Raw genomic sequence first — 26,431 nt, forward strand, 5'->3', positions numbered from 1 at the left:
ATTTTCTTGCCCTATTATTTTGGTGAGAGACAAAGCACATGCTTAACTCTTCCATTGAAATCAATAGGTTTTAAAAGTGCTGAACTTTGTATAGATCATGCCCATTGAAACATGAATTCCAAATTTTAGTGCACTGAAGTAAAGTTCCAAATTTTAAATTTGGCAAATTATTCCATTTCATTTCAATTATTTGTTTCAAAACTGATGCTGAATACCTGGTTCCTTTTGCACAGAAATGTCCATTTCACTTTAGTTCTGAAATCTATTATCTTCCATATTTTAAAATAAGGGGTTTTCTTTTTCAGTAGTTATCCAAACTAATTTTTATTTTTCAATAAACAAGAAAAAATGTACACATATCTATGGACATGATTAAGGCTTTTAATATTGTTTCTAACAACAAACGCTTCTAGTTTGCTATTTTTCATTAATCTAAACACACTTCAAAAAATAAAAAATCTAGCAGTCTAAGTAACTGTAAATTAACAACATTTCCAACAACAAAAGAGTGGGTTAGAATCTGAATTGTTCTTATTGAATTCCGTGTCAGTGGTCCCCTCTCACCCCTACCCCGCAATTATGTTTAGGTGGTCCATGTGATTCCCAGATAATCTTCCACACTCCTACTACAAATCAATTGGAGGGCTGAATCCTGCTCAGCTCCAGGAAGCTCTGTTGATTTTTATTAGCAAAATTAATACCAGCTGGTCCCAAATTGTTGCGAAACATGAATATACTTTGCCTTCCATTACTGTGTTTTCAGGTTATGAACCCATAACTTTTCAGAGGTGTGTGTGTGTGTATACACGTGTCTCTAGAGAAGTATTTTTACATTTAGACCTTTGGAGGCAATATATTTTAGATCAGATATTGCCAATTTCGTGTTTCGTATGCTTTAGCACCCAAATCCTTGTGACTGGGCAGGTAGTGGCAATTCATTTGTGAATGTCACAAGGGAGAACAATTGTAGTTTCCACAAGGTCTGGATTCATTCCCCTTTAGGAATGTAGAACTTGCAAGCTCCATGCTCAGGACATTTTATTTTATTTTAGGATCTATATCCTACCTTCTTGCAGATGCTTCAAGGCTGATGCTGCAGGAGGAATAAATGGTGCCCCCCTCCCCAAAATCTGGAACTGTCTTGGTGCTGCTCAGAACCCATAAGTGCTCGATTTCACTTAAAAACACCTCAGAGGTTGGATGTAGTCCATTGGCTGCCCTTTCTAGACTGATTGCATGCACTCTAGGGTAAGTCCTGCATTTCCCTGGATACAAAATATCACATTTGAGTCAAGTGCTTGGAAAATGTCCATAACAACAGTGCAGTCTCAAGAGGAGATGTGTGTAGACACTGCGCAACAACTCAGAACCAAATCCACATTTACTGCACAGACATACACAAAAACCACCCAAGATCTTTTGGAAAGGCCTTCAGTCTTCTTTCAATAGAGAGAACAAATGAACTACCTTAGAGGGATGGTGTGAAGATGATTGTAAAGCACACTGAATACTAAACGTGCTATGAATTATCAATACTTCATTGCCACATCTCTCCTTGCCCACTAATACAAGCACAGGACTAATATTGGTAGCATACGGCAAAGAACTAAATTTGGATTCTTTTTTCTTGAGCAAGGTAATGAATGTGCCCATGATGTACGTTATTCCTGCAATTGTGAATATGGAGAATGTAGCATGGGAAATAGCCATCTCTAAGTGTCAAATGATTGTCCCTGGAAGTATAGCTCTTTCATTAAAATAAATGGATAGGCAGAAAAAATAATCTGATGTGAACAATTGTGGTTATAAGTAGGCATGTATCACAGTTTATCATATTTCTCATAGAGAAATATAGTGCCTGGGCTTTTATCCTGAGGATGTGGCCTCTCCCCACTAGAAAATCATTGGGGTAGTCTGATTAAGTGCATGAAAACATTAACATTTCAAAACAGATAATGCATGTGGGTGTGCATCTTCAGGGAGATGCAGGAAAGTAAAGAAAAAATAATTGAAGTTTGCTTTGTAAGCATTCTATTAGTTTTTGCATCTGCTGAATACAGATAATACAGCTCTATCCTTCAAGTGGCTGTGGAACCATTGTTTAGTTCTTTCAAAATGTAACATATGCAGACTATAATCATGTGGCAGACAAGGCTGCCATGTTTCCAGAGAGAACCTCCATAACTATTGTAAATATGCACAGTTTACTTTATTTGAATCTAATCAGATTTTAATATGATTGTTGGCTAACATTAGCTTTGGGCTAAAACATCTAGTTGGGTAGCAACTTCAGTTCTAGGATGGAAGCTGAATAAGAAGGCAGAGCGAAGCTTTAGATTCTTCTTTCATTTGCAGTGTCCACTGCTACTAGTCTTTGCCTTGCAATCATTCACTGAAGTCTAGAGCCACTGAATAACGTGAGCACTCTCACTGGCTGAAGACTCAAACATAAGGAGGCATGAACTAAAGCAAAGAAATCTTTTTAAAGTTCCCATGGTTGCTTGGCCAAAAGGAGTGGAAAATAATAGCCCTTCATTATTGATCAGTTGACTTGGCAACTGATTGTCCGGAGTCTGACATGTGATCATAGCTTCCGGTTAGAAAAGGGTACAGCACTCTGTTAGTAGTCCATAACGTGGAGGGTCTGCCTGCCACAACTTCATGTCTAGGCTTTACAGCATACATAGTCAGTCAAGACTGCAGAACTGTAAAGAATTTGAGATACAAAAATAAGTAAAAAGGACCATCTAGAGAATATCAGGTCCTCATTTGTGGATTTTTGAAAATCCTCTACTGGCAGGAATTCCCACTTGCATATTTTATTACATTTCCCTCTATATAACAAATGCTTGATACACTTCAATCTTAATTAACATTATTACAAACAATCCTCATCCCCACCCCCACCAATACTCTACTGATTGTGCCCTGTAGCTAAAAATATAGGTTTTGTAATAGATGTATAGATATATAATAGGCTCTATTTTAAAATCCTGAAAGATCTTGACTTGTTGATTCATTTCTGAATATACAGATCTCAACATCTAAACTAGTCCTAGAGTAGCCTGGTGGCTTAAACTCCTAGAATACAGGTGAGAATTATATTTGCTACTTAATTGTCCCATGTTGTACCTAGAAATTTTCCCTGGGTAGAAACAATGCAAACACACTCACACGAGAGAGAGGGGGAGAGAGAGAGAGAGAGAGAGAGAGAGAGAGAGAGAGAGAGAGAGAGAGGGAGGGAGGGAGGGAGGGAGGGAGGGAGAGAAGCAAATGGACAGAAGGAAGAGGAAATTACAGATGATCAAACGTGTTCTTAGTCACCAGAAAAGGCCAGCTCTTCCATCCTATTCAAATGTCATCCTCTCCCCTACAACGAAGATATGCCCTTTTCAAATCCCTCCACCCCCAAAGTAGAAAAATCCATATTTCTTTAAAAGAACACAAAAATAAGTACTGTATTATTATTATTGGTTGTCCTTTGGGGTACAGAGTTCCCCATATGTGTTGCTTTCAGATACATCCAGCCAAATTCTCCAGATCTTCCCCCACCCCCACCCCACCCTGACACCTCTGTGATCCCCTTGGTCCCAATAATAAAGATGCCTTGTTTGCTAGACGTTTCTCCTGTTCATCAAGTCCTGCAGCACTGAGTCAGTCTTGTTCATACAGCAGACCAGTCTGGGATGATCTTGAGCCTTCCTACCAGGGCTCTCTCTTATTAAAGACATCCAGCATTGCTCCAGTCATTCATTTCCGTCTGCAAAGAAGGATCATTGAGTTCAAAGAGTGGATCCATGTTGACAGAACTCGAGAGGTAATCATGTCTTCCTTCATCCCAGGGATGCTGAAGGAAAGAAGTGGCAATAAAGGTTTCATCAAAGTCCAAGCTGTTCTGGTTGGATTCAGTTAGGATGTAATCCTGCCCAGCTGGGCACCACTCTTGTGGGCAGTCAATATGTCTTCCATGCACAGTCAAGTCTACATCTCTGGTTATCGGACTAATAGGAGGAGTGATCTCCAGATCCTCAAAAGTGGAGAAGCCACCATTTAAAGAGGTGTCGAAGATAGCTTCCCAGTCAAAGTCACCTTTCAGAGACCCAAGCTCTGTCTGTTCTTCCTGAGTAAGCATAGGGGAGCTGGAGAGACGGGCTGTCTTGTACATCCGCTTTGGGAGTGGCTGCTTGCGTTTATGGCTCATTTTCCCATCCACCGGGTTCCAGTTCTGGTCACTGGTGACTTCTTCAAACTCTTTGAGCAGCTGCTGAGACTCCATATTGATTTTCAAGATGCTGCTGTTTTTCCAAGATGTTGCTGCCTGGTGAGCAGAAGAACTGGAGCTGGCATCTGGTTGGATTCTTCCGGTAAAAGCTGGGTGGATTTGCACAGGGGGCATCCTGCGCTTCTTGAACGCCCCATTCATCAGTCTGTCTGCATACTGGGGATCAATCTTCCAGAATCCACCTTTTCCCGGTTCATCCTTCTCTCGTGGTACCTTGATGAAACACTTATTCAAGGACAGGTTGTGCCTAATGGAGTTCTGAAATCAGAAATTAAACAAAACAGAGTGTAATATAAGCAGCTTCACAAATAACCCCATATTGAAGTGCATATCACGAATACAGCTGGACATAACTGGGAAGGTATTTTCAGCAAGAAAGAAGTGGCTTACAACTAAATCTGGAATAGAATTATGCATAAGTAAGCCCCATGGCCAGACATACTTCTACGGATAAATGAATCATTCCTATATACCTTTAAAACATATGGATCCATGTGTCATCATGATATTTTTAGGTCAACCCAAAGCACTCCTGACTGATTGCATTATATTGATGCAAGAGCAGCATTCATAATACCCTGAAAGTATGCAGTCCCCTGCAGAACTAAGTATTCTGTCCTTTCATTTGTGATGGTCTTTAGATGCCAGTGGCAAGTGAGAAGGTGGGGGGAGGGAGGAAGGAGAGGTGTTAGTACCCTTTCTGCTTTGTGGACTGCATGTATGAGTACATAGTGTTAGTGTAACTGTTTGGTTCTGTTAAAATGTTATAATTTGCCCTGAGCTTTCGGGAAAAGATAGACAAAAATCTTAGGACGTGTGTGTCTATGCTGCAAGTTTTAACCACTTTCAAATCTGTTAAAGTGCCCTGGCTCTCAAATTGCTGTTCTGTATAGGGGCCTGTAAGAAATTATTCTCAATTCTCTTGCAAAGCTCCAATTCTCAGGGTCTTGTTAAGGAAGTCAAGACAGCTAAAGCAGTGTCAGTCAGTTAAAATTTGTATTTAAGACTTTTAAGAAATGATAATACTTAAAATGTGAGGGAGATCTCTCATGCAACACAAACATCCATTCTGATATCACTCGTATTGGCACATCTGTTCTCTGCTGCCCTCCTTTCATCACTCCTTCTAATAACAAACTCAGGTAGTGAGTGCCAACAGAAATGGAGCCAAAATAGGGCCACTGAGAAATAAGAGTGCTGATTTACAGAAATACAAAATATCCTTTAAATAACCTGTCTGGGGAAAGAAAGAAAGAAAAATAAAAAGATCTTGCCACAGAAAATTTGGTTTCAGTTGGAAAAGAAAACCAGAAAACCATGGTAGCAGGATGGAATGGAATATCCTGGAGGAAAGCATAGGTAGATGGATGGATGGAATCCTCAATAGGAACACTGTTAGAGTTACACTAGGATATTTTATTCACTCATTAATTCAGACAAGATAATATATTGATCCAATCCAGTGCTGGTGCTAAAAAAAAATTGATGGTGGAAGAGAAAATACAAAGAGAGTTTTGATGAGGGCATATGTGAAGAAGATTAAGAGAAAAAGTGAACTTTGTATATAAGCCATAGACCCCATTAGTGACCCAATTTTTCCCTGCAAGATGGAGGGTAAAGGAGAAGTAGTTTTTAGAAAACCACATGTCCACCCTCACTGTCCTATAGTGCTGCTTAAGGAAAGGTATTCCCATAAATTTCAGCTCATTAAGGGTAGGTAGAGCAGATCAGCTTAATACAAGAAAACGCTAATGCAGATGCCCTCCATATTTCCTGAATATCACTCATCATATGATCATGATGAGTGTGAATTACAAAAAAGTGGCTTCTTTCAGGCTGAAAGACTACATATTAGGTCTGAATGTTGTACTGCAGTACAGGTTTTACTGCAGTAAAAGGTGTAGTAGAGATAGTGTCTTTAAAAAAAACCTAAGTTACATATGCATTGTATTGAAAAAATAAAGTTCTAGATGGGCATTCTAATAAAAAAGAAAGAAACCTGTAACAGTCATTTGATTACAATATAGGAATTCCACATATTGTATGTACAACAACTTTGTTTTACACTCTAGTCTTTGTGTGCATATTTTATAATGTTTACAGGCATTAGAAAGTGTTTCGAAAGTGGCCATCTTGAATAATAACAAAAATCCAGTGGGGTGTTTGAGATGTGAAAGCAGTAGTCTGCACATCCTGAGATGCCACCCTTTGCTGTGTTGAAGCTTGCAACAGATTCATACAGCCTTCACAAATGAAACACACAGGGACAGTGCACATTGCAGACAACCACAGCCACAATACAGTTTACCTGTTTTTGAACAAAGGTGTCTCCTGTGTCTCAAGTTTAGTGAAGGATAGGCTCAACTCTGGAGAAAGCCCTTTTCCACTTCATCCAAGCACCTAAAACTCTCACATTTAGATCTAGGTAAGCAACTGGAGGCTGGAAGCCATAGTACCCTCCAAAAAATGGACTTTTAAAAATATTTAAACCCCAACTTATACTTCATCCCTTTGTAGAGAACGGCCTCAATCAGAAACAAAAGAGTGGTTTGGTGCAGTGCTTGGAATTAGGTATTGGAGCCAATGTAAAAAAGATTCAAGCTCATGTCTGTATCTTTCTTTAGTTTAGGGGAAATTAACATTTAAGGTTCCCTACAATTTTTTAATGACCCCTACATCTCTTTGTTTCTTCCATGGTTCTAGAATATACAGTTTCTGCTTCACTGCTTTTAGTTAGAATTAGTATTCACTGCAACATCCCCTGTAGTGGAATGGAGAAGACAGCCATCTCACAGCCTCAAAATCTGGACAGAATGCTTCAGGAGACCGACCAAAAGGTAAGTCAAGTATCTTATGACCATTACAGTTTTTTAAATTCCATGCTAACCAGAAAACTGACCTTGCCCTGGTTCACATGTCCCTTTAAACCAAAATTAAGCTTAACTATGGTTTTAAGGTACATATGCAGCGTGCTGGTACACAGGATTACAATCTTAGCAGCTTTGCTCTTTCTCCATTCCAGCCGTGCTGTCAGAAGCTAAGCCATGGTTTGGCTTAGTGTTCTGTCTGTACCTGGGCTCATGGTTTGCCTCTCTCCAGACAAACCATGGGCTGTAACCAAGGTTTGTTCTTGGCTACCACTTTTGGTTTGTTTCAGCAAAACAAATTATGAGCCTGGTTTTGGATGTATCACTAAGCCAAATCATGGCGTAGCTCCTGACAGTGTGGCAGGAGTGGGGAAGGAATGTAGTAGCTGCATTTTTAGCCCTGTGCACCAGCACACTGTGTGTTTACCTTTAAACCATAGTTAAGCTTAATTCAAGGATCATTGCAGAAGCCACAGCTGCCATGGTACACCATGCTACTAAATGCAATAATACTCTGTGAAAAAGCCACTTTATTTGGCACAAATGGAATGAGAACATCATAAACACCGCTTGCTCCAGCTCATTGGCCTATTGAGCATGGTTATATGTACACACCCATGCAAGGCACTTTTGTGCACCCATGGAGCATCCTATGGTTGAACTAGGCTTTGTACAAAATCACCTTTTGAATCATCTTAAAATAGACAAATCATAATAGCTCTGAAAACAGCAACAAAGAGAGAAACCAAAAGAAGGGACATTTTCTGTTCCCATAGAGCTGTTCTAAGAATGGTTGAATGTGTGTCTAGAGTGATGTGCACAATCAGAAAAGAAACTCCGTTATTGGGTAAATAACACCCTCTTATAGAGCACAAAGCCAGGAGGGTGTTAAGAGATTGGATATGGTGAAGGATTGTGTGTGAGGTTTTTTTTTAATGTTGCCTAGATATCTTTATGCTTATCCATCCATAATCCGTATTGCCAAAGAGCAAAAGCAAGGCTTGAATGCCCGGAGGGCTAAATGAAAAAGCGATTCCTCTAGGCTGAAACTCCCTGGGCATCTTGGCTCCTTTCCAAAACACACAGCTCCCACAGGAATCTCTCTCCCTCTTCCCGCTGCTTATGGGTGGCATGACATTTTGACTCTGTGTCTGCTCTTACAGGAACTGGGGTTGGTGAGGCGGGTGGGAACATGGGCCACGATGGGAGAAAAGGGAAAGAAAGAAATTCCTACAAACGTGCTGATCTCTGATGAGTCAGAATTTACTGTTTCATGAAAGTTTACAAGGGTCAGAGAATAACCCCCCTCCCCTGCCTTAGAGTCAGTTTAAATCTGCTGGGCTTATCTACAGTTGATTATTACCCATCGAGTTAGCATATTTATCATTCTTCCCTGCAAAGATCAATCAAACCACGTGCATGATTGTGAAGAGGGAAGCCTGGAATACTGGGAAGAGAAAGAGGGAAAGAGTTTGCAACAATAACAACAGCAACAACGTCAATATACAAGCAATTCTTTATTTTTTTATGAATACCCATTTCTTTGTTAATTCTAGAAAAGAGAAAATGTCCCAATCTCATGGGGAAATTAATGGATTTATAGTTGATCAATATCTTTATTAGAACCATCAAATGCCACAAAATAGTGAACAAGCTTTTGAGTTCTTCAAAACTCCATCAGGCTAGATGTTACACAAAGCAAGGGATGGGGGGGGGAGAGGTACAAAACTTAGGCTGGATGTGCCATGAAATCCTCATTTAGACTCAGTTCCAAAATAGTCTCTGCTGGATGCTCAGGTATCAGAGATACAGAAGCAATGGCTGATCCTAATTTAAACTTGTGATGGTCTCTGAACTTTATTAATTATATTATATTAATTATATATTATATTATATTTATATCCCACCTTTCCTTCAAGGAGCACATGGTTCTCCCCTCCCCATTTCATACTCATAACATACCTATGAGGGAGACAGTAAACAACCCAAGCTCATTCAGCAAACTTCATGGCTGAGTGGGTATTTGAAACCTGGTCTCTAAAGTCCGTGTCCAACCCTCTAACTATTACACCACACTGGCTCTCAGTATCTTGCTATCAGATGTTCCTTAATCCTAATTACCATTAGTTCTTCTAAACCCCTTAGTGCATTATCTGGTTGCAGTTGCCTATATGTGTGAAGGCTAATTCTAGAGTGCTGGATTTGGATTTTGAAGACCTGATCCAGCCATGAAACAGCGTGCTGTTCCCAATGCCACCTTCTCTTCCCCATCAACATCATCATCATACTCATCTGATTACTCTAAGAATGTTCAAGACAAGGTATAAGTGAAGCATTTTGTATATATAGGCTGCAGTCCTGTGCACACTTTCGTGGGAGTAAGCTCTATTGACCTTTTTCCGAGTAAAAATGCAGAAGATTGTACTGCTGAAGTAGTATTTAAAGGAGAAATTATAATGGGAACAACATCCCAGCCTCCTCTCATCTCTTTTTTGCCCTCTTTCTTCTCCTCTCTCTTTTTGTTGGCATATTGCAGCAGAATTAACACCATTTCAAATGGGTGTTTTTGTCATTAGCAAAAAATTTGAATAAGTCTTAAAAGTATTTTACAGAAATAGAAGTGAGAGAGTTCAGAAATGAAATTATACGTTGAATGCAAATGTTACTTTTAATATTGGAAGTTGTCACATTATAAAATGGCCCTTAGAAGTATATTCCAAGTTTCCAACCATAAATATCCATGATTCCCTGGGATGTATTGTTGCTGCTTTCCAACAAGCTATTGAAAAACCAGGTCATATGACTCCAGTTTTCTAATCTAGAGGTTTCCTCAGCTTCACATTTTTAGCCAGCTTTAACATTCAGATGGAAGTAGCACTTGGTCAAATAAGTTTGACACAGGACAGGAGCCCACATATGAAAAGACCCTGCTTCACTTGGTAGTGGTATGCTGAAGTAGGAAATAATGCATCTTTTTGAGCTTCACTTAGAACGATGATGAAAAACCTGTAGCCCTCCAGATATTGCTGGATTCCTTCTCCCATCAGCCCCAGTTAGCCTAGCCAATGGTCAGGAATGATGAGAATTGTAGTCCAGCAACATCTGGAGGGCCATAGGTTTACCCATCTCTGACTAGGGGTGAGGGATCTCTGCCTCCCAGTCCAGAAGTTGATGGACTAAAATTCCCATCATCCCTGACCATTGACCAGGGCTGATGGGAGTTGAAGTCCAACAACATCTGGAGGGAAACAAGTTCCACACTGTTGACTTAAATCAAATTTAGGTGAAAAATTATTGTCACAGAAGGAGAAGATGGTGGGAGAGTGCTCCTGGACATATCAGGGTGAGTAAGAGCATAAAAAGTGAACAAGCAGTTATTTTCTCAGTTAACTTTCCCAAAGGAACAGCAATTCTCCTGGTAGACCTGAAGTAATGACAGCCAGACCCACATGACATGAAGTTATGGGTAAATCAACAGATGAAAGCCAGGGCACACATTGCAGTCATAGCTGTGCCTTTGAAAGTGACCTCTGTGTAGCAGCAAGTATTCCCCAGCTGTGCCACTGAGAATTACTTACCACTTAGATCTCTGCTGTCATATTTTGAATCTCACCCTTCCACCAGTAGCCAGCAAGAGGGTAGAGTGGAGATTCACAGCTTTATTTATTTATTATATTTATATCCCACTTTTCCTCAAGGTGGCAGAGATCTGCATAGTAGCTTTATGCTTTATACATTAAATAGTAGCTTTATGCATTGTGACCATGGTAGGGGAGTCATACACATCCACTGCACTAAGGCAGTTCCCAGCAGCATTATTTTGGTGACTGTAGGCAAGAGTATTTTGGCTCAGCTAGCATTTCAGAGGCCTGATTGAGGATAACATCTATGAGGAAGGTTGGGCACAGGAGTGTGGTGGCAGCCTCTTGACAGGGAATGAAATTATAATAAATAATCTTTGATATCATCACCATCATATCTAGCCATCCAGAACCTTAACTGACTCATTAATTACATAGGAGAGAAGGGAAAATGTTTGGTTCAGCTTAAGGATAATGTGTCAAGGAGCATCTCACTGGGCTTCCCTCAAAGATTCAAAACTGCAGCTACTCATGGAGATGAAATTGTGAGATCAGGGATATCAGAATCAAGGGTGCCAGGTGCCTGAATGGCATGTGCACATCATTTTCCTTTGATTTAGGTGATTTTTTTTAGAAGACAGTGCTTGCAGCTTGGGAGAAAAAAAGCCCAAGGTACAGGATTAAGAGTGGATACTTGGAATATGTTGCCTTTTAGGTCTCCATCTACTGGTGGTGGAGGTGTGGGTATACAGATTCACTGTCCTGCCAGGACTATTGGAAGGACAAATAAAAATCATGAGGCATGTATGATGCCTTACAAAAATACTCAGACCCCTGACCAATGCTCTCATATTACTGAATTACAAATGGTATGTTGTAATTTCGTTCTGTATGATATTTTATTGTAAAACACTGAAACTCAAAATCAATTATTGTAAGGTGATACTGCTTTTATGCTGGGAAATGCTTGTAAGAAACATAAATAACTGAAACATGTTGCTTGCATAGGTATTCAACCCCCACACATTAATATGTAGAGCCACGTTTTGCTGCAATAACAGCTTTAAGTCTTTGCGGGTAGATATGTACCAGCTTTGCACACAGTGTCGGAGGGATTTTGGCCCATTTTTCTTGGCAGATTCATTCTAGGTCGTTCAGGTTGGTTGGAAGTCACTTGTGGACTGCAATTTTCAAAGAGTGCCACAGATTCTCAATGGGATTGAGAGCAGGACTTTGACTGGGCCACTGTAGGACATTCACCTTTTTGTTCTTGAGCCCCTCCAACAATATTGCTTTGACCTTGTGCTTGGGATCATTGTCCTGCTGAAAACTAAATTTCCTTCCAAGCTTCAGGTTTTTAGTGGACTGAAGCAGGTTCCCTTACAGTATTTCCCTGTATTTTGCTCCATCTATTCTTCCTTCAATTTTAACAAGGTGCCTAGTCCCTGCTGATGAGAAGCATCCCCACAGCATGATGCTGCCACCACCATACTTCACTGTAGGGATGGTGTGTCTTGAGGCATGGGTAGCGTTAGGTTTGTGCCACACATAGTGCTTTGAGTTTTGGCCAAAAAGCTCTATTTTGGTCTCATCTGACCACAAAACCTTTTCCCGCATTGCAGCTGGGGCACTCTCATGCTTTCTGGCAAACTCCAGATGTGCTTTCAGATGGTATTTTTTAAGTAACGGCTTTTTTCTTGCCACCCTCCCATACAGGCCAGTGTTATGCAGAGCTCTTGATACGGTTGACTGGTGCACCTTTACTCCACACCCAGCCACTGAACTCTGTAGCTCCTTCAAAGTGATTGTTGGACTCTCTGTGGCTTCTCTCATAAGTCTCCTTCTTGTTCGAGCACTGAGATTTGAGGGACGGCCTTTTCTTGGCAGTGCCAGGGTGGTTTGATGCAGCTTCCACTTGCTGGATATGATCCAACTGTGCTCACTGGGATATCCAAACACTTGGACATTATTTTGTACCCTTTTCCTAATCTATGCATTTGTATTACATTATCTCTCACTTCTGTAGAATGCTCTTTGGTCTTCATTTGCCTTCAGATCCACAGCCTGACCAATGATCCTTCAACAGTGGGGTTTTTCTCCTGGCAATGTGACAGCAACTTTAATGGTTCACAGGTGGAGGCCAATGGTGAGGTAACTGTGTCCTCGATAGGGCAATTTCTTTTACCTGTGTAAACTGGGAGCTTCCACAGCACAGGGGTTGAATACTTACGCAAGCAACATGTTTAAGTCTTTTATGTTTCTTACAAACATTTCCCAACATTAAATCAATGTCACCTGACAATAATTGATTTTGAGTTTCAGTGTTTCAAAATAAAATATCATACAGGACAAAATTACAATATACCATTTGTAATTTGTTAATATGAGAGCATTGGTCAGGGGTCTGATTACTTTTGCAAGGCACTGTAGATGCCAAAACAACAGAGTCAGAGCCAATAAGCACCTTGCAAAGGCCTAGTAAACAGCCTTTACTTAGATTTCCCTAAAGGCCATCCTTTCCCCTTTTCTCCTACCCAAGCTTTTCCTTGTTCAGCCTTGGGTACTGTTTTGAACCTCAAGGAGCCAAAGACACAATTGAGCCTGCCAGATAACACAACATTAGGAATTCAAGGAAATGGTGCTCAAGAACAGAAGCCCCTTACACTGGGATGTTAGTCAGGGTGCAGGAAAAATCCCCAACCTTGCATTTTTCAATATTGTGGTTAACATGGTGCCAATAATGGACTTCTCATTGTAGTCCACCGCCCTTAGTAGCTTCATTGAGGTCATATGGCCGGGGGGGGGGTTGGCTCTCCAGATGTTATTGGACTTCAACTCCCAACAGCCTCAGCCAGCATGGCCAGTGATCAAAGATAATGCGAGTTGTAGTCCAGGAACATCTAGAGAGCCACAGGTTGTTACCCCTGTCTTATGGATTAATTATATCTGTTCAAGAGGTTACTGAAAAGTTATAACATTTCTGTCTTTTACCATTTTAGGTACTATATACAATATTCCATCAATTCTACTCTCAGGTGCTCCTTTTTCTAAATAGTCTTTCCCAGTGTCAATCTTGAGACACATCAGATGGCATGGACAAGGCACAAACATTTCTTTGGTACCTGTGGAAAATACTCTGATACCACGGACACCTTTGGGGTTTGGGAGAGAGGAGGATTTTGTCCCCCAGGTCACCTTACCTGTTTATACCCCTATTTCCCCCCTCTTTCTCCCCAGAAGTGTTTGGTTGCTTGTTTTGCATGTTATCCTGGTATGAATCAAATTGGCCTGCTTGTGACAAACTAAAATCTGGGTAATAGAAATATCCTGCCAGCTCCTGAATATGGAAGATAGTTCCATATTCAAAGAGTTGATTTTCAAAGCCCTCCTAACAATATTGTTTCCCCCCCAGATTTCAGTGGGAACAAAGACAATTCTTTGCCATCCTGGGCTCCCACTGGGAGGAAGGGTGGGATATAAATCAAACAAATAATACATTTCAGTGTGAAGCCCAAGATCACAGAAAAACTCAAGGCCTACTCTTGGGTAAATTAAGGATTAAATTTCTAAAAGGCAAGTATCCTAACCACGTTATTCAGATTTTTTTAAAAAATGAAATGGACTGCCTTCAAGTCGATTCCGACTTATGGGCATCTCCATGAAGGATGTGTGAAATTTACTGCTCCCTTTCCTCTCCAAATGGCTCCCCTGCCTCCCAGCTATGTAGTTAATTGACTCCAAGTCCACATTTATGACTGATTGGATTACCAGCATGAGGCATCTAATATGAGACTGAAGGACAATCACCTCTGGGCAATGTAATCAATCTCTTGGCCACTAAACTTCAACTTCCCATCTCTTTAGCCCTCCACCTGTTTCCTTCTCTTCCTCTTCACTTTCCCCATTGTTTCTTCTTTTACTCTGGAATCTCCTTGCATCATTATAGTTACTGTAGTTGTGGAAGTTTCAGAAAAGGGACAATCTTTCCCTTAATCATCCATGGTCTTTGTTAGATAATTGCTACCTTTAAAAGGAGAAAATGTCTGTTTACATTGTTCTGCTTTCTCATTTACCACAAGCTCTGTGTGCTACTAAGTGCTTACTCCAGGCAAAACACCTTGATAGGAAACATACCAGGCAACAGTAATTGCACCCTAGGGAGAAGGAAGCACAGAAAGGAGCTACAGCATGAATACTACAAGCACTTGGTTGCTTTCTAATGTTATAAGGGTTCCTCTTCTGGCAGAGAGTCCTACAGCCGCCTGACCAAGGACATGGTTCTCCTGTAAGGTGGCAGAACTAAAAAGAATGGAATCCTCCATCTTATATGTACAAGGAAAGCTGATCCAGGACTAAGGCTGCAATCCTAACCACACTTAGATGGGAGTAAGCCCCACTGAATTAAATAGGACTTCCTTCTGGGTAGACAGGGTTAGGACTGTGCTGTAAATTAGGAATACAGGAAGATGTCTGCTGCTGTATCACAGTTTTTTAAAGATTCAGGTCAAGTAACTTAGATTTCCTTCCTCATCTTCTTAGATATAAGCAGTACATAGCACTACCCTCACAGAGGAATTGTGAGAATGAAATGTAACATAAACCTTAAAAGCACAAAGGCTGATTTGGGAGAGTGGTTGTTTTGAACCTCAGTGGTGAATCATCAGAACAGTGGGTTAATAGCAAGTGCACCATAATTTCATCCACATGACTGGGTGGCCAAAATGCAGAGGGATATGGGCTGTCCTAGTCACCTACCTGCCATGTGGGGTCTGCATGCCGGAAATAGCAGAAATTATCCGTAATCCATTTATAGATGTCTGAAAGGGTGATTTTGGTTTTCTTGCTTGCTTCCATTGCCATGCAGATGAGTGTGGCATAGGAATAAGGAGGCTTCACATGGGGATTAGTCTTGTAATCTATGTCTTCCAATGGTTGGCCTTGCAGATGTGTAGTCCTGGATGTGGAGGAAGAGATTGGCTTACCAGGGGTATGGGGCATCCCCATGCAAGCTGGGTCACCAGCTAGAGGGGAACACGGTGCAGCAGAGCCAGGAATTTTGTGATAACCATGAGGATCTGTGCTGCATGGGGAAGAGGTTGATTTGCTCATGTTCGCATTCATGATGGAGAATTCTTGAAGCCACTGTAGGCTGGTCAAGCTGTCGTCTAGGTTGCCTGAATCCACCATGCTGCCTTCCTGGCCTTTCTCTTCCTCAGACTGCATGTTCAGCCAGCTGTCAGTCATATCAGTGGAAGCCAAAATAGGCAGGTCCAACATTCAGGAATTGTGGAAGAGCAGGAAGGGGTAAGAAGGGAAAGGGCAGGGGGTAACAATCCTGCAACAATAACATGAAGATGTTCAAGGTCCCTAACAACTGAGCAGCTCAGAAACAAATACTCAAGCAGGTTGTTTTCCAGCCAAACACTCTAAAAGCAGTAAAGCCAAATATGTCCTGGATATAACCCCAGAGAATTGAGTCATGCCTAAGTGTAGGAGCCCCTTCTCAAATCAGCCTCCTTGATTAGCCTGTTTTATGTAGACCACAGCAGTAAGATGGGTGGAATTCACCCAAATGCCTTTTTCTTTTGTGGCAAGATTTTTCACAAAACTGCCAAGAATCTTAAGTAGCTTTGCTCCTATTGAAACACCATTAAAGCCCAGATAAAAGCATGCAACTGAAATGAACACATTTTGTACCTCCTTCTGGGTAATAATAGTTTCTTCCATTTCATAAAGCCAGGTCTTACCAACCTGACAGCTCCAACACTTTCATTAAATCAAATCTGAGTGATAAGAAGTAGTGCTTGTTGTATCTGTGTAGCTGATTTCTCACTCAAATACACCATCAGTTTTTTTTAAGCAGCCAAGGTATGCATGTGCATATTTAAAGAATGATAGATATTTAAAATATATGCCTATTTTATTGTATTTGTTGCCATAAAAATGGTTAGACAGTGGATATTTAATGTCATTCCAGAATGCTTAGACTTTCCAAGCCTATCCTGGGGCTGTACATGATTCAATTTAAAAAAAGGGAAAGTCTGTCTCCAGCAACACAGTCCATAAGTGGAAGCACTTTCATTTAAGGCAAGTGGCATCCTAATACAAAACACATTATGGCATGTATATCCCATTGATTTCAACTTACCTTCATGTAATGGGTTTAGAATTGAATATTGCTCCCATTGATTTGGTAGCAAGCTAGTATTGGTTTAAGCCTGACTGTTTAGGCTCAGCTGCTTTTTACTAGAGCAGGGTGTGACATTATACCTAGGCTGCTCAAAGCTGCAATCCTGTACTCCTAGAGTAAGCCCCGTTTAGCTCAATGGGACTTGCTGATTAGTAGATTATGTATAGGACTGGATTGTTAGAAGTCTCTTACAAGTCTCCTATGCAACATATATACAGTAAGCATAAAAAGAAGTTATTCAGGCTGGAGAATCAGTAGGAGAGAGTAACTAAGTATTTGTATTTAAGCTTTACCTCCCCTAAACTAGAAAATGAAGATTCGTGCCAATCATTTTCACATTAAAGACACAAAATTCAATCAAGCCCCCACACTTATTACACAGAAGGCTCTTACCATGGGTCATTTCTCCCTCTTAAATGAAAGTGTTCTTTTATACATTGATTGATTCATGAGAGGATCCTACATTAATGTTTGGTGCCATAGAATAATGGTGTGTTGGGGGGATATAGCCTTCCCAATATAAGGTGGCAGAGAAATAAAGCTAATCTTTCCTCCACACGTTAATTATTATTCAGAAATAAATAATTCCGTTTATCTTACCTGATCCTGCGGTGAAATCCCACTGCTACCAAATGTTTACTACTAAACGCTGAATGTTCAACGGGGTGAAGTGGGGGGTGGAGAGGGAAATAGGGTAAATTTCTACTATTCTCCCGTTGGATAAATTATTACTCCCCTCGCTGCCAGAGCCCTTTTATTCCAGAGCCGCTGTGATTTGTAAGCAACAGAATGACTGTCAATAAGTAGCTGCTCCAAAAGGCTTCTCTGGATGCTATGGAGACGCTCCGCCTCTATAAACAGCTTCTGTCCCTCTCATTGGTCCTTGGATCTCCATGGAGAGCGCAATCACTTGACAGTCTCTTACTCTTTCTTTCTCTCTCTGCAGTTCTGCTACTTTGCACAAACTTTGTTTTGTCACCCTATCAATCTCTCCCTCCTCCTACCTGCCTCTTTTGCCACCAGTTAATTTTTAGTCACGGATCCGGGGTGGCGAGGTGGGGGGGGCAGAAAGGGAGGATGCTATGAAACCTTAAAGTTCGGCTCTTCTAGCTATCTAGTTAAAGACACGCGTTTTAAAATAAAAACAGGGTTTCTTTCTAAACGTGCGTGCCCGCCTTTGTGTATGTGCGCGTCGTGAGGAGAAGGGGGAGTGGCTCTGCGTACCATACGCTGCTTTGCTTCGGGGTGGCTGATTGGTATGTGGTCACTGCACAAAGGGGGCGCTTGGGAATTATTTGCTGTGAGTTTCATTAAGACAAATTAAAGTGCACTTGAAACAGCTCCCAGATGCCCATTATTCTTCGGGATGCTAAAGGAAAGCGGGGGGGGGGGGAGAGAGAGAGAGAACTCCTTTGCCAACAGAACAAACAACCCAGCAACCAGAAAGATTCCGTGCCTTGAAAAGAAAGGCAACGATTTCAACCGCCTGCTCCTTACTTTCCCTGGGGCAATTCTCCCTCATTTCGTTCGCCAGTCGTTGCTGTGCCCAATATCTCATCAGCAGCACCGGGCCGTTGCTGCTCCCCGCCCCATCGACGAGGCATTACCTCTGCTTTGAAGTTGTATTTGCGAAGAAAACGATGAAGAGGCGTTGCAGAGGGCGCGGGCGCGCGTGGGGGGGGGAGCATTCATGTGCAAAGGTCTTGGCTCTTGAACCTTTGCCGTGGCTGAATTAATAGTTAGCCTTTCATGATACTAAGCATTTAGGGGCCAAATTGATCCCATGGGTAGCTCCGGGCGCAGTGAAGCCACCACTCCTTACCTGCATCAGTTCTGTGAAGTTGCTTTCCCTTGACCTTTGTGTAACCCGAAGAAATTAGATGAAGGGGGATTTAAAAAGAACACAACGGTGTGCGTGTGTATATGTATAGCAAACCAGCGGACCTTCACCCAAAAAGGTTGCTGGATCTTCGCCCTTTTTAATTAAGAGGCTATAGTCACAGTCCTATATAATAAAGAGGCTTCCCCCTTCTTTCAGAAAAAGAGGGTGATTGAAAAAGGATATTAAGTATTTATTACATTTTATGCAGTTCTTCTTCCAGAGCAGCTTATATGGCTCCCTGGCCTTTAATTCTTACAACAAACCTGTGAGGGAGCTTAATGACTGAGCAGCAATTCCAAAATTCTGTCTACAATAACTCCCTCACTCACACAGGTACCCTTTGAAATCAAATCTTTTTCCCAATGGGACACTGTCTTACAAATGGAAGATGAGCCTACCTTTGCCAGGTCAGCTGATGCTCTGAGATGTGTTTTATTATGGAGACTAGAGCTTCAGCACTGTTACTGTGCAGTCAGATTGTGGTGACAACACCTGGCTAGCAGTATCCAAATGTTTCTGTTAATCAGTCACCTTCTCTACGGGTTTTGGAAAATTAAAACAGTCTGATAAGGTAGGGGTCAAAAAGAAATGGAAAAGAAACCCTCTCCACGTCCAAAAGATAGCAGATATATGAAATAGCTCTCAAAACTGTTTTTGTTTTGCCCACCGACAAATGAAAGAGGCTTCTTCATGGCTGCTGGGGACTGAACCAGACTGGTAGAGTGGTTAGAGTCTTGCACTAGGACAAGGGAGACCCAGGTTCAAGCTTTATATCAGCCAGCCAGTATCTCTCAGCCTAACGCAACACACAGGCTTGTTGCATGGATAAAATGAAGGTAGGGACAATCCTGCACACTGCCTTGGGCTCCTTGGAGGAAAAGCAAGATACAAATATTACACAATGGGAGTGTCTCCTGCTAGTATCACTTCTACACACATAGAGGCAATCGCTTGCCCTCAAAGAACTTCTCTCTAGTATTGTGCATCTGACTTTTACATTCCACTGGCTGTACAAAAGCATCGGACAATGCCTCTCTAAGACAGTTTACCCGCTTTGGAACTGGGCCCAGCACCAACGGTAGAGGTTGCAACACACCAGTTGCTCACTCACAAAGAACTATGTGGATCATGGGGTACTCTCTGTAGTTTACACTTCTGCTCTGCCAGTCTCAGAATGGAAATTAGGTTGTTGCAGTTCCTTCTCTAATAATTTTAAAGCCCAATGTCTCCATCACACCACACATTTTCTATTGCCTCCAGTTCAACAGTTATCAATTGACTGTGGTTAGTGCTACTGCTGTGAGACTGAAACACACTCTTTTCTGCCTGGCAAATAGTTAATAAGGCACAGTTCTATTCGTTGGCAGGATTAGGATTTCATAGCAAGCACTGCTTAATTTTCAGTAATGAATGAAATGATGGGAGGAAGTGGAAGGGGATGGATGAGGAATTACGACTTGAAGGGAAGAACTTAATGCTAGGTCATTGTAAAGTTAATTTAGCAATCTGTATTAGCTATCATAAGAATAAATAATTGTTTTAGGCCACAATCCAAGACACACTTACCTGGGAGTAAGCCCCATTGAGACTAATGGTGCTTACTTCTGAGTAGACATATTGAATTGCAGCCTTAGTCATCAGGTTTGTTTTTATAGAACAAAAACTGTCCTGTTTCATGACACTATTCTTTTATAAGGGGGGTGCAGAAAATGCAGGAAGCTGTCTTCCTTGAGCTCCAAGATGGAGATGGGGGTTAGGGTCAGGGAGGTGTGGGCCATGAGGTTAAAACAACAACCCCAAACCTCCTTTTCCAGTGCTATATAGGGAGATTTTAGGAGGATGAAAGAAGGGACAACTTTTTCCTTTCTCTACCACCACCACCACCACCCTGCTCTATAGTAACAAAGCATCCAGACATGTGGCTGGCAGCCTGCCTGACCTTGAGCCCCTAACACTATATAGTGCAGTGGGAGAAGGTTTCCTGAGGGCAGGAAAGAAAAAAAAGGTATCTCTTTCCTTTCCCCATACTTCTCCCTTCTGCCAAACATGAGGTGGCTTCTGTTCTAAGCTGGCTGTAGGCATCCTGAACAGTGGCACTCTTGTTAGGGGCTGTTGTGGGTCTCCATTTGTTTATATTTGTGAAGTTAAGTGCAGTAGAAAACAATTTGGTTGGAAAAACTTGCTAAAGATCAGACCTTAAAATTGCTAGATCCAGTATACTGTAGCTAGTTGGCAGCCTATGGGCCATATCTGATCCCTAAAATGATTTTATCTGGACCCTCAGAGAACCTGTGGTTTCTGGTTTACAGTTCTGGGCAGCACTCAGTTGGCTCCATATTATGGGGAATCTCTTCCTCCTACTTGCAGCAGCTGAGGCTCCATTATAAGAACACAAGAGCATATGAAGTGTCTGCTGGACCTGGCCAATGGTACATCTAGTCTAGGCTCCTGTTCTCACAGTGGCCAACCAGATGCCTATAGGAAGCCAAGAGCACTCTCCTCTCCTGCATATTCCAGCAAATTTATTTATTTATTTATTTATTAAATTTATATACCGCCCGACTAGCAATAGCTCTCTGGGCGGTGAACATAATTTCTCATTCTGGTATTCAGAAGCATACTGCCTCTGACCTTGGAGGGCTAGCTTGGCCATCATGGCTAGCAGCCCCTCTCCCCGTCAATCTTAGTCTCCCTTGCAGCCTCCCCCTGGTATTTGCCAATCTGTCACGCTGGCTCAACCTTGAACATGAGGAAAAGGTAGCTTTATGAGAGGAATTGTAACCTGCTGCCAGCAGACAGACTGTGACCTCTCATCATCCCCAACTGCAGTACAGAATGTGGAGCCAAAATAAATTTTGTGGTATGGCTGGGAGGAAATTCTCTAACACAATGTTTCTCAAGCATGGGCCACCAGGACCCCCCAGTGGCTACAGTGCCACAGCCTGCCCAGTGCCACTTGGTCCTGACTTGCCTCTCCCCCACCAGCTATGCCATAGCCTTTTGGGTGGGCCAATGCCAGCACCAAGGACTCCTTGCATGCTGAGTAAAAGAGGCTGGGAGACAGAGACGTTAGAGGTGGAGGAAGGCCTCCTTACACTGAGGGAAAAGGGCCAGAGGAGGCATTGAAGGGAATGAGAAAGTGAGATTAAAGGTTATTATTATTAAAGGTTATGCCTTGGGCTTCCCCATAGGCATCTGAAATGTGTTTTAATTCTTTTTAATATTGTATTTTACATTTTGCAACCCGCCTGGGACCTACTGGTGAAGGATGGGCAATAAATAACAACAACAACATGGTTGGCCACTGTGAGAACAGGATGCTGGACTAGATTGGCCATTGGCCTGATCCAACAAATTCTTACATAGTTGTTGTTGGTTACTGTTATTATTAAATAAATAACAGGGAATAGAAAGGAAGGGGATAAAAGAGGAAATCTATTATGGGAGGAAGAAGGAATGTAAAAGGACCAGAAAGAAACTCTGAGTTGGGGAGGGGGAATAAGGTACAATTTAAGTGTAAAAGGAGCATTGCAGAAGGAAATTACAGGAGAAGTAAACATACTTTGAGTGTAAAGAAATAAGCCTGCACTTAGAACCTCTGGATCAACAAATTCTGTCTAAAATGGGGAGGCTGAGTCATAATGCTGCCAGAACAAATGCCTGTACTTGCCTTGAGGGAACCCGAGTTATGGAACTCCTAGCCACTAGGAAAAGACTGCAGAAAAAGAATGTAGCAGTTTTCAAAGATGGGTATGTTAGTAGAAAATAATGCCAGCAATGGGTAGCTGATTAGTCCAAGCTCTGCCTGCATCTGTGATCATTTTGTGACTGGCTCAGCCCCTGCTCCACAATTTTTGTGAATGGTGGGCCTCAATAATTTTTAGCCATCTCCAGCAGGCCCTGGGGGTAGAAAGTTTGATAATTTCTACAATCTAACAATTCTCCAGATGTTTGCAAACAAATTCAGATTAGATTTTAAGTTCCCCTCAACTAAACCTGCAGCATTCCCAGTTATGAATGCTCTTGGGGTGTACAATTATGTACAGTTATGAATGCTCTTGGTGTACAATTGTGGAACCTTGCAGAATGACACTTTGTCTGAACATAATCAACACAATTTTGGTTTGGTTTTTTTAAAAACAAACAATAGTACCCTATACATTTGAATATTAGAAATGCTTAGTCCAGTGGTAGCCAACATGGTGCCCTCCAGCTGCTACTGGACTACCAGCTCCCATCAGCCCCAGCCAGCATTGTCAATGGTCAGGGGTGATGGGAGCTGTAGTCCATGAACAACTGGAGAGCACCACGTTGGTTACCCATGGCGTAGCCTTTAAAATGGGTAAAGACACCTGCTCCCATGCTTCGTCCTCCCTCCCTCTGTTGCTTTCCTCAGTGCTTTTCTGGGCGTAACCACAGAGTGTATCCAAAGAAAGGCAACCAAGACAGTGAGAGATCTGGAAGCCAAGTCTTATGAGGAGTAGTGGAAAAATGTGGGTTTGTTCAGCCTGGAGAGACATGGTAGCCTTCGACAACAATCTGAAGGGTTGCTGTGCAGAAGGATGAAGCAGGTTTGTTCCCCCTTGCTCCAAACGGGTGGAAACTGCAAGGAAGCAGATTTTGTCTAAAAATGAAGAGAAACCTCCTAATGGTAAGAGCTGTTCAACAGTGAAACGGACTGCTTTGGGAGGTGATGGGCTCTCCTTTGCTGGAGACGTTTATGATGAGACTGGACAGCCATCTGTCAGGGATGCTGTAGTTTGAGGAGGATGTAGTCCATGGTGGACTCCAACTCCCATCAACCCCAGCCAGCATGACTAAGGATCAGGATTGAGGTGGAGTTTAGCAACATCTGGAAGACCACAAGTTCCCCATTGTTGCTGTAGGTGCAAGATTCCTGTATCAGCGTTAGATTAGATGACCTTCCAGGTCCCTTCCAACTCTACAATTCTATGATCAATGTATGTATTGGAATAAAATAATCAGTACGTGCTTCTGTTTTGTAAGATGTTCCTGAGAGGAGTGAGGCAGGTGGGTTTGACTAGGATATTATTTGATATTATTCAGATTATTCACAGTGCTGATTTTTGCCTTAAACAGATATGGGTACCTATGGCCCTCCTGGTACTACTCCCAGCATCCCTGAGCATTAGCCATGCTGACTGAGGCTTATGGGAGTTGGAGTCCAACAACCTCGGGAGATCCACAGGTTGCCCATGCATGCTCTAAAAGCTCCACATGGCTTCAGTTGGAACCAGTTCTTAGGAAGCATCTTCTTCCCTGTGAGACTCCCCACCTCAGTATCTGAAGAGAACCTGATCTGAATTTGTGCAACTTTCTCCCCTTCTGCAGACACGTAAAGAACACTTTTTATTCTAGTTTTGTTTTGAAAATGAAATTGATTGCTGTAGCCCATGTTTAATGGCTATTTTGCTATGTCTGTGTGCACATGCTTCCATCCACTTGTCTGGTTTTAAATGAAGTGTTGCTTTATTGTTCTTGGATTTAAAATGTGTAAACCATGCTGTATTTTAGTAAATATTTAATTTTAAATTAAGTACCACAGGAAAATTGCAGCATGCTGCTCAGAAACATTTTTAGCTGACATGATAGTCTTTTGCAGGGTTTTTGTGTGTGTGTGTGTGTAAAATATCTCAATACCAATATTTTGTGGTGCAGCTAGATAATTTCATATTCTGGTCTTAATGGTGTTACGGGGCCTCCATTTAGATAGCCATTTGTATTGTTTCAGATATAAACCACACAATTAAAATTTCTCTCTTCTCAACCCTCTCATTCCATGCTTTACAAATGCTTCTACATTCCTGATACGTTAGAGAAAAACTACCAACCCCATTAAAAAAACACCTATTTTGAGCATGTGCAATTTTGCATTTTAAACTCACTAGATCGCCAGCATGAGTACAGGAACAAAATGGGAGTTTGCTTCTGCTGCCCTGACATGAAACACATTTACTTGGGAATAAACACCATGTTGTTGTTGAAAAGGATTATTCTTCAAGTAAAAAAATTATGGGTTTTAATATAGCTCTAAGATGCTAGTTCCATCAGCACAAGGATTTCTCCTTGTGTAACAGAACTTTCTCCCCCTCTCCTCCCCCTACTCTCTAAAGCAGGGTGGATGGTGGGGATCCAGTTGCACTAGTGGTAATCCTTGCACACGCACAGCTATTTAGTTGAAATACTGCCCACTAAATGAACATCTGCAGTCATGTACATACTTGGCCAGTTCTACCTCACTAGGTTTTTAGAATTAAGAAAGGATGCTCTGGCAACCAACACCAGCCCTGATACATCCTGGGGCTTGTTTGTTGCTGCCCCCATTGTCTGCCACTCTCTGGGAAGTCATGGAGTGGGAGCAGGGCTGTGGGTCCCTGGACTTAGCTCCAGCCCTAGCTGCACCACTGTCAACATGTGTGGATTTATTAACCGGCAATGCCAAACCCTCAAGGCTTAGCCAAATTGTGCAGTGTGTGTGAACTGCTGTTCTAAGCATCTCTAGCCTAGATGCCGACAGCTTGGGAGTGGGGGGAATCTACCCACTCAGTTTTCCAGCAATGAGATGCCATACATTTTGGAAGTATTAGAAGAATTTGTATTTTTGTATGAAATGATTTTCTAAGGAAGGGGATGGGGAAGATGATAGTCATTCTGGTGCTCTTATTGTTATACCATGTTTATCGCCTTACGAGAGCGCTATCTCCAACAGTCATGACTCTGCAGGGATAGATGGCATTCCAGGTTTAGAATTTTAAATATGAATTTAACCTGTGAAATTCAATTTGCAAAATCACAAGGCTGAAATTCAAAATTTTGCAGTATTTGATTATTTAAAAAACTAACATTCTGGTAGTGAAATTCAAATTTAGGTGGCAGAGATGTTCTGCTGGGCAGACATTGTGACCAGACTAGAGGTTAGCCTTGACAGACCTGCCCCATGCATGTCTTCTCTTAGCTCATTAACATACTTGTTACTTCTTGTTTAAGTTGCAAATCCCTTTCTATGCGGTAACAAGAGTGTTTGGCTCTTGCATGCCATCTTCTGATTTTAAAGCCTCACTACAGCTCCCAAATAACTCACCAGCGGCCCCAGGCTGTTTTTATGCTAAGAATAGGTCTGAGCATCCCCCAAGTTGTTGTTCAATTCTGTATTGATAAAAAGATGCATTCTGATCATTTTTTAAATGGCTTTTATTTTGTTTTAACTGGCTCCTGCACATAAGTGCTGTATGTACTACTACTAAAGTTTCCATGATGGCCACAATACTTTTTGGACCCACTGCGGGCCTACTCGGCAATCTCAAGAGGATTTTGCGGGGCTTATTTTTATGCTTAAATCAGTACCCAGTAACAATACAAAAACAAGCATGAACAGAAAAGTCTCACCTTAGGAGTTGCCAGTGTGGTGCTCTTGAAGACTTCTGCTTGTGCCCACAAAACCTTTAAGCCCCAACCACCACTTCTCTCTTTGTCATGAGGGTGGTTATGTTTCCCTCCCTTTGATAAGTATATACAGCTGAAGGAGGAAGTAGAAAAGAAACACAGTTTCCTGTTTCAGCTCTTGCTCTTTTCAAAGCTTAGATGGCATGTGAGCAAGTGAACAGTAAA

At 41.8% G+C, this 26,431-nt stretch overlaps 1 protein-coding gene across 6 annotated transcripts; it reads right to left on the bottom strand.

Annotated features, from left to right (window-relative positions):
* Positions 1–319: 319 nt before the first annotated feature.
* Positions 320–19,264, bottom strand: FOXJ1 (forkhead box J1). 6 transcript variants are annotated; one of them, XM_061616272.1, is made up of 3 exons: positions 19,201–19,264; positions 15,486–16,065; positions 320–4,540 (listed from the first exon to the last, which is right to left on the bottom strand). In XM_061616272.1, exons 2-3 carry the CDS (start codon positions 16,005–16,007, stop codon positions 3,722–3,724), a joined length of 1,341 nt encoding a protein of 446 aa, XP_061472256.1. In that variant the 5' UTR covers positions 16,008–16,065; positions 19,201–19,264; the 3' UTR covers positions 320–3,721. The 6 variants fall into 6 exon arrangements, with proteins under 6 accessions (XP_061472256.1, XP_061472255.1, XP_061472258.1 ...); XM_061616271.1 differs by lacking the exon at positions 19,201–19,264 and adding an exon at positions 18,743–18,835; XM_061616274.1 differs by lacking the exon at positions 19,201–19,264 and adding an exon at positions 18,528–18,732.
* Between the last annotated feature and the right edge of the window lie 7,167 nt (positions 19,265–26,431).

The sequence above is a fragment of the Rhineura floridana genome, chromosome 3 (assembly GCF_030035675.1).
Source record: "Rhineura floridana isolate rRhiFlo1 chromosome 3, rRhiFlo1.hap2, whole genome shotgun sequence".
Lineage (NCBI taxonomy): Eukaryota > Metazoa > Chordata > Lepidosauria > Squamata > Rhineuridae > Rhineura > Rhineura floridana.